The 12,928-nt window shown below is 42.6% G+C and overlaps 1 protein-coding gene across 2 annotated transcripts in view; it reads right to left on the minus strand.

The window, feature by feature from the left end:
• Nucleotides 1–12,229, minus strand: part of ERCC5 (ERCC excision repair 5, endonuclease) — a 30,141-nt gene extending 17,912 nt beyond the window's left edge. The window contains exons 1-5 of one of the 2 annotated variants that reach the window (XM_051850455.3): nt 11,768–12,229; nt 5,949–6,124; nt 3,995–4,110; nt 3,422–3,508; nt 1,735–1,795 (exon numbers count right to left, since the gene is read on the minus strand). In XM_051850455.3, coding sequence (XP_051706415.3) covers nt 1,735–1,795; nt 3,422–3,508; nt 3,995–4,110; nt 5,949–6,124; nt 11,768–11,855 — 528 coding nt within the window. In that variant the 5' untranslated portion in view covers nt 11,856–12,229. The remainder of the gene's footprint in view (nt 1–1,734; nt 1,796–3,421; nt 3,509–3,994; nt 4,111–5,948; nt 6,125–11,767) is intronic. The other variant, XM_089303412.1, reaches the window with a different exon arrangement.
• Nucleotides 12,230–12,928: the final 699 nt, after the last annotated feature.

Below are 12,928 nucleotides of genomic sequence, written 5' to 3' on the forward strand. Positions count from 1 at the left end.
GCAGACTAATGAAACAGACAACCTTTGTTCAAAATTTCATTAATAAAAATGATAAAATGACACAACTGCTGTCCTATTTGTCTGCTATGTGGTGATGTGCACACGTACATCTACTGAGCACTCAAGACAGCCCCATCATCTGCATGGTGTCCTGTACTCTGCTCACCAGTGCTCCCAACACCTCCTTGAGGAAGGCATCCAGATCTTCTCCTCTTACCAAAAAAGAAAGGAAATAAAGCCTAGCAAAATTAATGAATCTAAGATCACACTGCTCGTAAATAGTGAAGCCTAAACTGAAATGCAGGTCTTTCTGAGCACAAGGTCTAGGGTCTTAACCAAGACAGCTACCATTCACTGCATTAACCATCCAGAGCTTCTACAAGTGAAAGCCTTCCACCAGACATACCAAAGCAGTCTAAACAAAAAAGAAACAGAGAATCTGGGAATCAAATAATGCTATCTGCTACACTAAGAAACTTAAAAAATGCTTGTTTTACTTGTATATTTGGTACAACCTGAACTTGTAAAAATGCTACTCAGTAAAATATGTGTGGTGATGGTTTTAACACATATCCAATTCTTGCTATTTTTTCTGTCAAATTCTCTCCCCCTTAATTCTAAGATAGTCTTGGCAGCTAGATCCTGATAGAACATCCAGGATGGAGGAAGGACAGAGGAAAGGAGGCTGCTCGTTTCTGCAGGGAACTTCCTCTTGGAGCCTGTCCTTGGAAGGGAGCTCCTTGCTGTGAACAGGCCCCAGGCCACATGAGGCCACATGCACACAGAAGTCTGACTTCCAGTGTCAACTGCCATGCAAGGGAGGAAGCTGCTGACGCCCAGTTTCAGCCTGACTGCATCTACATGGGAGTTCCCAGACAGAACAGCCTTTGAGCTGATCGACTCCCAGCACTGCGGCACATCTGATAATAAGTGTAATAAGTGACCATTCTACACCACAAAGTTACACAGCAATAAATTCCTAGAATGGGGCCAGAGCTGTAGCTGTGGGCCTGCGGTGCCAGCATCTCGTATGGGTGCCAGTTCTAGTCCCAGCTCCTCCTCTTCCGATCCAGCTCTCTGCTACGGCCTGGGGAAACAGTGGAGTTGCTTGGGCCCTGCACCAGCGTGGAAGACCCAGAAGAAGCTCCTGGCTTCAATGGGCCCAGCTCCAGCCACTGCAGCCATTTAAGGAGTGAACCAGTGGATGGAAGACCTTTCTCTATGTCCTTCCCTCTCTGTCTATAACTCTACCTCTCAAGTAAATAAATAAAATCTAAAAAAAAAATTCCAAGAACATGTGCACATACACACATATATATGTACACAGGTATATGTGGTACACATACACATGCCAAATACTCATAAGCACACAGGTATTCGACTGTAACAACTGTACAAAAAATAATCTAGAATATCCAAAATGGCAACATTTATGTAAGTTATTTACAGGTATTATGTTTTCCATATTTTCTATAAATGTATGGATTATTATTTATTTTGTTGGTGGGCTACAAAAGAAAAATGGTTTATTTGGGCATGTATAATAGCAAATTCTATGTATATCTACTCAAATATAGGTAGATAGTTTATATATTTATACATACACATAAACATATACATTACTTTTTATCATGAACTTTCATAAATTCATACTACCTCATTAATATTATTCATTTTCATGTCATTCATATCAAATGACACAACACATTCTAAAGTCATAACTTATTTAAATACCTGTAATGCTTGTTTTTGACTCATTCTTTCTTGCCATTCTTTTTCATCTTCCTCTTCTGAGCTGAAAATCAAGCACAAAGATGAAATATCTTTGATTTTCAGTGACTAATAAAATCATTTCTTGAGTGCAAGCTGTGCTGGTTACAGGGGCTACAGTGGTAAATAAGATGGCAAGATCTGTGCCAGCATAAGTCTCCTTGTCTGGAGGGGAACACGTGAGTAAGCCAATATAATATGATATAGTAACTTCCACCTCAGGGAAGAGCAGGCTGCTAAAGGCGCAACAAACAGCCACCTCACCCCCACACTGCGGGATCTTGAGAGGTTTCTGGAAACTGCAGCAACCATGCTGCTTGCAGTCAGCCATGAATGAGTGTGGGCTCCAGCTGCAGGATGTGAGAAAACTGTTCCAGCAGGAAGAAATAAATTCTCTACCCAGGTGGAAAATAAGCCTGCCTGGGAACAGTGTGAGGACAGCAGGGGTGATTAAGTTGTTGAAAGTTTTATCAAAAAGAAACAAGAAGCTTAGAACTGTTTTAGGGAAGGAAACTATCAGGCTTGAGTTTTAAGCAGATTTTATAATATGAAGCAGAGACTGAGCTTGGCAAGGAGGAGTTACCGCAAAAGGGGTAAGATCAAAGACAAAGACAGAAAGAAGTCTGGAAGCTGTTCCTGGAGAAAGGTGGTGGTGGTGGTGGTGGTGGTGGTGGTGGTGGTGGTGGTGGTGGTGGTGGCAAGGGAGATAAAGAGAACTGGACTTATTCAAAAGCTACTCTGTCTCTTGGGAGCTCATGGAAAAGGAATGAGGAAGACAGGAAAGGAAGACAAACTGTCTAGGCTTCCACTCCTCTACCTCCTTCAAACACAGAAACTGCTGCAGATGACAGGCTGTCAGAGGAAGGGGAACACAGAGGAGCTAAGGAGGACTGGACGGAGACTCTGTGCCAAGAGAACAGGACAGCAGGACATGGTGTTAATGGGGTGAAGATGAGGACACCCAGAAATGCAAGGTATCTACTGCACTGAGCAACAAGGACAGATGTCATCAGGGTAATTCAGCATGGTGGTGCGAGGCAAGAGTGGGATGAGAATCAGTAAGCAAAAGGTAAGAAAAACTAAAAGGAGAGTCTTCTTGAATTTTATACCCATGGTGCTAGTAGTGTTCAGAATGAAAGAGAATAATGAACCAAAACTCATCAAAACACAAAGATAAGTTAGCAAATTAAAAATGTAATTTTTAAAAATATTCAAAATGGTATAGAGAATGCATATTTCAAATGCATGAGTAAATTCCCACATGCCTCATCAGGCATAAAAGGATTTAAATCTGTCTGAATATACCCATGGATGAAATAATATTTTTCAATTTTATTTACTTTTATTTATGTGAAAGGGGCAGAGTAACAGAGAGAGAAAGAGAGAAAAGACCTTTCATCTGCTAGTTCAGTCCCCAAATGCCCAGAACAGCCAGACCTAGGCCAGGCTGAAGCCAGGAACCAGGAACTCCACCTGGGTCAGCTGCATGTGTGGCAGGGACCCAAGGACTGAAGCTATCATCTGCTGCCTCCTAGGGTGAGCATTAGCAGGAAGCTGGCTCAGAAGCAGAGGTGGGGCTCCCAGGCACTCTGATCTGGAACCCACCACGACACAAAGCCCATCCCTAAAATAATACTGTTAAAACATTTACCTGTGTTTTTCTTCCTCTTTCAAAGGTGGTAAAACGTAGATGTCATCTTCTCTTTGAACTTGAGTGAGACTCGGGAGTGCTTCATTTCTGAAAAATACACGCGTCTTTGACTAGTAGCATTGTGAGCCAATAATCCTCCCTTACTGACTACAAAAGCCTTGCTCAGGAGGCGAACAGGAGAAAACACATGGGCAATGGACTTCCCCCTCCTGACCTGGCTGTCCCTGGGCTACTGCTGGGAAAAGTCAAAGTACGGTGTACAAGCAAAAAAGAAACATGCTAGGGCTCCTGAGCCTCGGCCACAGCCTCAACCATGGTCTTGAAGAAGAACATTCTGAAAGTACGAAGTGTAATTCGCGCATCCCTCCAGCTTCTCTACCTCATTAACAAAGCCCACATCACAGAGCAGAGAACTTTTGTTAGCTTCTGACCACCATGTCAAATACCATCCCTACCTACTCTCTCCACTCCTCATTTTCAGGTGAGAGTTAACATTAGAGGAAGAGAACCACAGGGCTCTCACACAAAAATAAACAATTTTTAAATCTCTAATATTAATGTAATTCCTCTTACCTCTTGCTTTTGAAGGCAGTTTTGAGAGCTTGTCTTTTCAAAAATGTTTTCAGAAGCTTTTCTGTAGTTTTCCTGGAATCAGTAGATGCTAAATCCTTTCTCTGCCTCCTCTTAGCCTATGAAAACAGAGAATAAAAGATTTTATCTCAGGGTATTATTCTATTAAAAACATTCCTGTGAGTTTTTTTGCCCCCATGCAGTTTAGTTTGTCTCAGTTTTGTGTTTCAGTATTTCTTCCTAAATGTTCTAACAATACCTTCAGGATTATGCTATATACAGGACACCCAGAGTTTCCATCTAAACTATTTCTTAATTTGATAGCTCTCATACACGCTTGTAAACTTTTAATTTCTCTTAAATGTCCTTTAATATGCCAAAGAAGTCAAAAACATAATGATACATATTCAAGCAAATGCTTCCCAGAAAGAATTATCTTAATTGACCAATATTTTTCTTTAAAAGGTCATTGTTATACCAAAAAATAATTTTAAATATTGATTTCCATTCAAACATTTATGTAATTCTGGCTCTCAACATTCAAGATTGCCATGAGAAACTTACTATGTGTCAAAACATCTTGTAAAAAATATCCAAGGAGGGATAAATGAAATAGCCCCTGTGCTCATGGCAGATGAAAGTAACCACAATCTTCCATTTTCCTTCCTCATCCTTCTAATAAATATTCAATAACATAGGCTCTGGATCATTGCAAACTGAAACATTCACACCTAAACACTTTCACTGGAGCAATCAATGTCCTACATGCTCACTTAATTAGGCAATAGCCATCTGGACAATTATAAATTGTTGAACTTGTATTTTCAATGTATGATACTTCTAAAACTTCCTAAAATTAAAAGATGTTTACTTTGCTGCTTTTGTAATCAACACATCATACTGATTTCATAATACATTTTCCATGAACTTTTTGCGGTCCATATGCATGAATATCAAAACTTTCTGCACTTAGGCCACTGCCGCGGCTCACTAGGCTAATCCTCCACCTGCAGTGCTGGCACCCCGGGTTCTAGTCCCAGTTGGGGCACCAGATTCTGTCCCGGTTGCCCCACTTCCAGGCCAGCTCTCTGCTGTGGCCCGGGAAGGCAGTGGAGGATGGCTCAAGTGCTTGGGCCCTGCACCCGCATGGGAGACCAAGAGGAAGCACCTGGCTCCTGGCTTTGGATCGGTGCAGCGCGCCAGCCATAACGGCCATTTGTGGGGTGAACCAATGGAAGGAAGACCTTTCTCTCTGTCTTTCTCTCTCACTGTCTAACTCTGCCTGTCAAAAACAAAAACCTTTACTTTTTAATTCTATTTTTCATGAACGTTCTTAAATATCCTAGTATAAAAGTCATAAGTTCCATAAATACAAATGAGTGCTGAAATTTGCATTTTCAAACTTTTCTTAAACTACTTCCATATTAAATTAGTTTATAGTCATTCTTTTATATCAAGTCCAATTTCCTTCCAGGATAATATACTTTAGTCACCACTTGGCAGCACAGAACACTGCTCACTCCCAAATCCAATCTTCTTTAGAAGAAGCCTTGCAATCCCTCAAGTATGTGACTGCATATGCAGTGGGCATTCTGCAAACAGAATTTCCATAATGTTCTGATCAAAGGCAGCTTAGCTGGAATCAATGCAGAACGTCTAAATACTCTGGAGGAAAAACTGAATTTTAAGAATGCTAAGCGCTTTAGCCACAAGTGAAATTTTATCATCACACGCATTATGCACTCTCACAAATCAACCATTTATAAAAGAAAAAACCATTTGTGTTTATCTTGTTTATTTGTTTAAGATGAATTTCACAAGTAGTTGAAATTGAATTTGCTATGTGTCAAAATAAATTCTGGTTTGAAAAATTTAGCTAGAGAGACAATACAATTTTATTTAAACTTCTCTTTCTTTCCAAGGCTGCAGAAGAAAAAAAAAATTAGATGGTACTTACCAAAGTCTGTTTCTTCAGTAGTGGAGCATCCCCATCAAACACAAAAATAGGACGAATTCGAAAAAATAAGAGTTTGCAGAGGCGATGAAACAAAGTGAGAAGATGAGCATTTTCTATGGAGTTCCCATGGCGATCTCGGACTCCTTTAAGTGCCTGGTTTAACCAAATACTAATATCTGGGAGAATTGTTAATGGAAAACATTTTGGAATCTCTTCCCTCATCTTTATAACTTTAGTTTCCTAAAAACAGGTATTAGCCAAACGTGGAACACAAAGCATGCATCACCATTCATTTGAAATATTTGGTGCTGATGGAGTCAGTGGACCGATTCAAACCTTTGTTAATACTATTCGCATACTGAATTTTTTAAAACCAACAGACATGTTCTTCAAACAATCTAATTGCAAAGAATTCCTTCTTTCAAATTTAGTGATCTATAAAGAATCTTAGTAAAGTAGCACACATTTTCCTGAGGATAATTTGGCAATTCACAGCAAAAGACTTAAAAACTTGCATCCTATTTTATCTAAGAATTCTACAGCAAGAAATGATCACGGATTTTAATAAGATTTATTTACAAGAATGCGGCGCCGCGGCTCACTAGGCTAATCCTCCACCTTGTGGTGCTGGCACACAGGGTTCTAGACCCGGTCGGGGCGCCGGATTCTGTCCCGGTTGCCCCTCTTCCAGTCCAGCTCTCTGCTGTGGCCCGGGAGTGCAGTGGAGGATGGCCCAAGTGCTTGGGCCCTGCACCCCATGGGAGACCAGGAGAAGTATCTGGCTCCTGCCATTGGATCAGCGCAGTGTGCCAGCCGCAGGGCGCCGGCCGCGGCGGCCATTGGAGGGTGAACCAATGGCAAAGGAAGACCTTTCTCTCTGTCTCTCTCTCTCACTGTCCACTCTGCCTGTCAAAAAATAAAAAAATTTAAAAATTTTTAAAAAAGGAATGCTTGTTTCTAACAATGAAAAGATGAGGAATTTTAAAACATTTCCAACAAGTCTTTTTTGAAAATGAAATTATGATATATTTCTTTGCTAGAATATCAAGAAGTCTCTAAAAATGAAAGTTCCAGAAGTGTAGCTAGTGATAAAATAGTCACAAAAAGGAAGCATAAAATATACTTCCATTCATATTATCTGTTATGTTAAATATAAAAACTAGAAGTTCACATCCAAAATATTATGAATAGTTATTTCTGCTAAGATTAAAGGTAGTCTGTTTTCTTCTGGAATTTTCTTAGATTTTTAGGCTTTTCTAAGAAATGTTTCCAAGTTTATTTTATTTGAAAGGCAGGGAGACAGAAACAGAGACAGAGAGAAAGAGAGAGAGAGAAGAGAATCTCCCAGCTGCTAGTTCTTCCAAATGCCCATAACAGCTAGATTTGGGCCAGGCCAAAACCAGGAGTCAGAAACTCCACCTGGGTGTCCCACATGGGTGGCAGGGATTGAAGTATGTAAGCCATTATCCGCTGTCTCCCAAGGTGCACATTAGCAGAAAGCTGGAGACTAAAATGCAGGCTCTCAGATGGCAGATGTGGGTGTCACAAACTGGCTTAATCTGTTGCTCTGCGATGCCCATCATAAAAAAATGCTTCTTTAAAAATGTACTTTATGTTTATCCATTAGAGTGACCCAGTACTCTGCCAGCTCCTCTAACTTGCCGTGAAACTGTTTCTCAATGAACTTTGTTAGGCCCTCTTCTTCTCTCCTGTCTACATGATCTAGTAAGACTAACTCACCCCACACCACATCCACTCCCACACACATCCTATCTGTACACGTATGGCCCAAAGCTTGCTCCTAAAGTTGACATCTCTACATGGTACCTCACAGACATCAAAACTGACTCCATGTCTCCTCCACTCGGCGCTCAAGCCCCATCGCAGTGTCTCTCATCCATCAACCACAGCTCTGGGTGTTGTCACACGATTCCCCACATTACAAGGTCTTCCAATTCTACGTCCTAATTTGGAAGGCATATATTAGCTTTTATCAATATATCATTAGAGAAAACGTTTTCAAACTTCTGGAGCCTTTAGGAGATCTAAAACTCTTCCATGGCCTGCAAAGTTCAGAGTGTTCTGGCCTCTTCTTTTTTCCCATCTCACTTCAAGGCTTTGGGCTTTACTCTAACCTGGATATCACTTCCTGCCTTCAGGGTTTTCCCACACGCCCTTCCTCTGCCCAAAATCCTTTCTCCCCCTCTCAATCCAGTTACCTCCTACTGAGGTCTCAGTCTACAGGTCACTTCCTCGGCCTAGATAAAGACCTCTGGTTACACATTATTATTCAGAAACATGTTGTTTGTTATGAAGCAGGAATTTTTTAATGCACTAGGGATATAACACTGAACACCACAAAGTGCTTGGGCCATTATGGAGCTTAGTGGAAGGCAAGCTGTCATAATATTTAGACCTATCATAGTTAAATGCTATCATGAGCCAAGCATATCCAACCCTAAATATATGAACTGAATATAGTCACATACAAAACATATGATGCCCATGCCAAAAAAGCTTGCATTTTAATAGGAAAGACAATTTAAAAATAATGCATTAAGCTGTAGTTGAGCAGTAAGAAAAAATAAATAGAGCATTCCAGTCTAGCTCTCTGCTGTGGCCCGGGAAGGCAGTGGAAGTTGGCCCAGGTGCTTGGGCCCTGCACCCGCGTGGGAGACCAGGAGGAAGCACCTGGCTCCTGGCTTCGGATGGCTAGCAGCCATTTGGGGGGGTGACCCAACAGAAAAGGAAGACCTTTCTCTCTGTCTCTCTCTCTAACTCTACCTGTCAAAAAAAAAAAAAAAAAAAAAGAGCAAAAAGAACAAATAGGAGTTGAGGGCTGTTTAGTTGGGGAAGGCCTACCTAAGAGGCAACCAAGACCTTAATGACTAAAAGGAGCTGGGGGATAAACCACAGGGAGAGAGGACCAGCTAGATGGTGGAAGAGGTAACTGTAAGAGCTGATGTGGATGTCATTAGGTTTTCAGAAAGTGATGTAAGGATCACCTTGGTGGATGTGTGGAATAATTATGCAGAAACCAGTTTTTTAAAAGAGTTAGTTACAATGGTCCAAGTTAAAGTGCATACTGGTGGTTCAGACCACAAGAAGGAGCCCTCTGAGAAGTAGAACTTGGTATAGACTTGAATCTGTAAGGTACTGGATACAAGTTTCTGTTGGGAGTGTTTCTGCTTGCTACACTATCATGTAGAATTAAGTAAGTCTCTACAGGGCCCATGAATTCCACATCTGGGGCTCTCAACCCTACTACCAATTAGAACAGGATTTAAAGTTTTGAAACATATATACAGCTAAATTGCCTAAGCTTAGGCATATTCTAATTGAAGTGGGTCTTTTTTTTTAATCAATCATAAGTAGTGCCAATTTTCAGCAGAGAGGTTCTAGCTTAAAATTCTTAGAAAAGTAATAAACATGTAAAATTAGACAAACTTAAAAAAAGCTGCATAATTCAACTTGACTAATTTCAACACTTTTAGGAGGTAAAATTAAATTTCTCCCAGGACCAGAAGAGCTAAAATCTGGAACAATGCCAGAAATCACTTTCGTGAGAAGACTCAACGGAATGGCAACATTCTGAAGAATTTTTTTAATCCTATAGTTAGGAAACTCTAAATTTGCCATTATTATGCATAACATAAAGGTATAATAACACACTTACATGCATTTTACAAATGCTAAGGTCCATAAGAAACAAAAGTTAAACTGTTACTTCTATATTATTTGACACAGACATTGAGATTATATCAACAAACAGGACACTCACCTATATAGATAGTAAAAGATCAATTTATTTTAGGGATCCAACAGTGAATTATGCAGCTGCTACAGTCATTGGTAAGTTCTTCTTTAACAAACAAACAAACAAAATCTAAATATATTTCCGATGTCTGAATCTCCATGAAAAGAGAGCAAAGGGAGCAGGGTGTCCTGGTGCAGCAGACTGAGCCACGGCTTGGGGACCCACATCTCACATCGGAGTGCTAGGTGGAGTCCCAGCTACTCCAATTCTGACTCAGCTTCCTACTAATGCATTCTGGGAGGCAGCAGAGGAGGGCCCCAGTGCTCGGGTCCCTACAACCCATGTGGGAGACACAGATGGAGCTCCAAATTCCTGGTTTCAGTCCAGCCCAGCCCCAGATGTGGTGGGAATTCAAGGAGAGAATCAGCAGATGGAAGATCTCTACCACCACCACTACCCTGCCTTTCAAATAAATTAAAAAAAAAAAAAAAAAAGAAAGCCAACTGTAGACAGAGCACACTACACAACACATATGAGATTATCACTGTAACCAGAGTATCTTTCATAGTCCTGTTTAACCTCTTAAAAGTGGTTTCATGTTCCAAATATCTCTTTGAGCCATCAACAAATATCCTATGTGAAATGTTTTTACCTTTCCTTAGACAATGCCCTAAATAGTTTGAATACTGAACTTCATGTGTCAGCTCCATTTCACAAATTCTTAATTCCTCATAAGAGCTGCAACATAAGGTCGGCGCCGCGGCTCACTAGGCTAATCCTCCACCTTGCGGCGCTGGCACACCGGGTTCTGGTCCCGGTAAGGGCACCAGATTCTGTTCCGGTTGCCCCTCTTCCAGGCCTGCTCTCTGCTGTGGCCAGGGAGTGCAGTGGAGGATGGCCCAGGTGCTTGGGCCCTGCACCCCATGGGAGACCAGGATAAGTACCTGGCTCCTGCCATCAGATCAGCGCGGTGCGCCAGCCGTGGCGGCCATTGGAGGGTGAACCAACGGCAAAGGAAGACCTTTCTCTCTGTCTCTCTCACTATCCACTCTGCCTGTCAAATAAATAAATAAATAAATAAATAAAAAGAGCTGCAACATAAAACGACCCAAATCTTTGCTCAAGTTTTTAGTGTTACTGTGTCCAAAACTCACCCACCCATAGATCTAGGGAAATCTTTAGGGTGTGATGAGACCCTCAGACCACTAGATGGCAACAACAGTGCACAGTCTAAAAAATCTTTTCTTTTTCCCCAACTCAAAGTACCCTGCATAAAAACCTTCAAGTCAAAATTTCATTACAGATAGATCTGAAAATCATTCACCTGGCAAAAAATAATCTCATGATACCTCAAAAATTACCAATGTCCCATTATTTCTAAGTTGTTTATATACTGAAGAACTAACTTCTTTGCTGAATTCGCAGATTCTTGAGATGTCAATCAGGTCGCTCCTCCCCTGGTCCTTCTATTGTTTACATAACTGGTCCCCATTTTGGAAACTGGTGTAAGGTACCTGGCATAGCAGGGTCAGTCAAAAAAGTGTTTTACTTGAACAAAAATTTTCAAAAAACACTAACATTTTAATAATTTTTAAAAAAAATTGAATTCCAACGACACAAGCAAATCAGCCAAATATGTGCACCAAAAAAGTCAACTCCAGGGGTAAGAAGAAAATAATCCACTGTATACTTTTGAAATATTTTCAGTGATGTACAACATGAATTTAATATTTCCAAACCCATAATTTAATAGAAGTTGTCAATTAAGAAAAGAACCGTCAACGGAGCAAGCCCAGCACAGCAGGAAATATGATGGGCCCCACACGGACCCGCGTGTCGCTTCCCTTATCACCGCCGCTTTCGCAGAGAACCAGGCCGCGGGGCGGCGGGCACGGACCCGGTCCCCGCGCTGGAAGGCAGAGCCGGGGACGGAGCCCCGCACCCCGCACCCCGCACCCGCACGGCCCCGGGCGCTCCCCACAGCGCCGCTGGCTCCCGCACCCCGCCCGGGGAGCCCCGCACCCCGCACCCGCACCCACGCGCCCACGCGGCGTTAGGATACCGACAGCCAGGATCTTGCCTTCCAGCGTCTCGGGGCTGACCTGCCGCCCGGAGCACTCCAGCAGCTTCCACAGCCCCTGGACCCCCATGAGGCCGCCGGCGGGGACCCTCGACTCGAGTCTTCCTGCAACAGGCTACGCCGCCGCGCGGGGCCCCGGGGATGATGGAAAGCAACGCAGAGCCCGAGGTTTGCCAGGGGCAACCGGCATCAGGGATAGCGAGGCAGACACCGCCTCCCGGAACAAGGGCGAGACCAGGGAATGGCCGCCTGCGGGAAGGAGCGCACTCTGTCCGACCCGAGGCGCCAATGTCTGCACTCCTGAGGGAAAGCTGGGGTGAGCGCACTGACACCGCGGGTACCACTCGCCTGCTCAGGTGGGTCCGCAAACCCACTAGAAATGGGCCACTCGGCTTCCGTCTGATGCGACGCCAGGAGCGGAAGCCTGGCGCCGCGCTCTGACGTACACTCGCTGCGCCCGCGGCGCGCCGGAAGTGAACGGGAGCTCCATGCCCCGTGCCGCCTTGCCGAGGTGAGGGTTGACCGCGCGACTTTCTGGGTCAGCCTCTGCTTCATTGCGCCGCCGGTTGTGAAGTGATACCAACGGTTTTTTTTTTATAGGTGAAGCGACAACTGAAAGGTGGTCTGCATTGAGTGTTTCTAAACTAATAGTTATTTGTAGGATAGCGTGTGGCGATTAGTAATACAGATTAAAGCCTTAATTTTTGAGATATAGTTTTCTCCAGGATCTGAAAGTTAAAATTCAATGGCTTGTGCGTAAGAAAGGATATGAAATTCCCACATTAACTCCAGAAAGTCATAGGCTCCAGGACGCTCAGGCCAAGATTCAAACAACCAACCTTAGAATGTCTGGCTTTGTCTGTACAGAGGGCGTCCAACAAGTCTATTTTAATGAGGATTAGAAGTGATAGGTGCTGATCCCTTTGTTCGGTAGCTACTTGACAAATGATACTATTAGCTCACATATTCACCTGGGAACTACAGTACTGAAACTAGATCGCTGCTTATTCACACTTAGTGAATTCACACTATAGTGTTGAAACTGGATCCAAACTCAGAAAGATTGCCTTAAAGGAGCAGGTTGTATTTTTAAGGAATCATTTGTAATGAGACTATCAGAAGTAAGTTTTTAGTAAAACAGAA

Source organism: Oryctolagus cuniculus, chromosome 9 (assembly GCF_051225735.1).
Source record: "Oryctolagus cuniculus isolate XC-2025 breed Fujian yellow rabbit chromosome 9, ASM5122573v1, whole genome shotgun sequence".
In the NCBI taxonomy this organism is placed as follows: Eukaryota; Metazoa; Chordata; class Mammalia; order Lagomorpha; family Leporidae; genus Oryctolagus; species Oryctolagus cuniculus.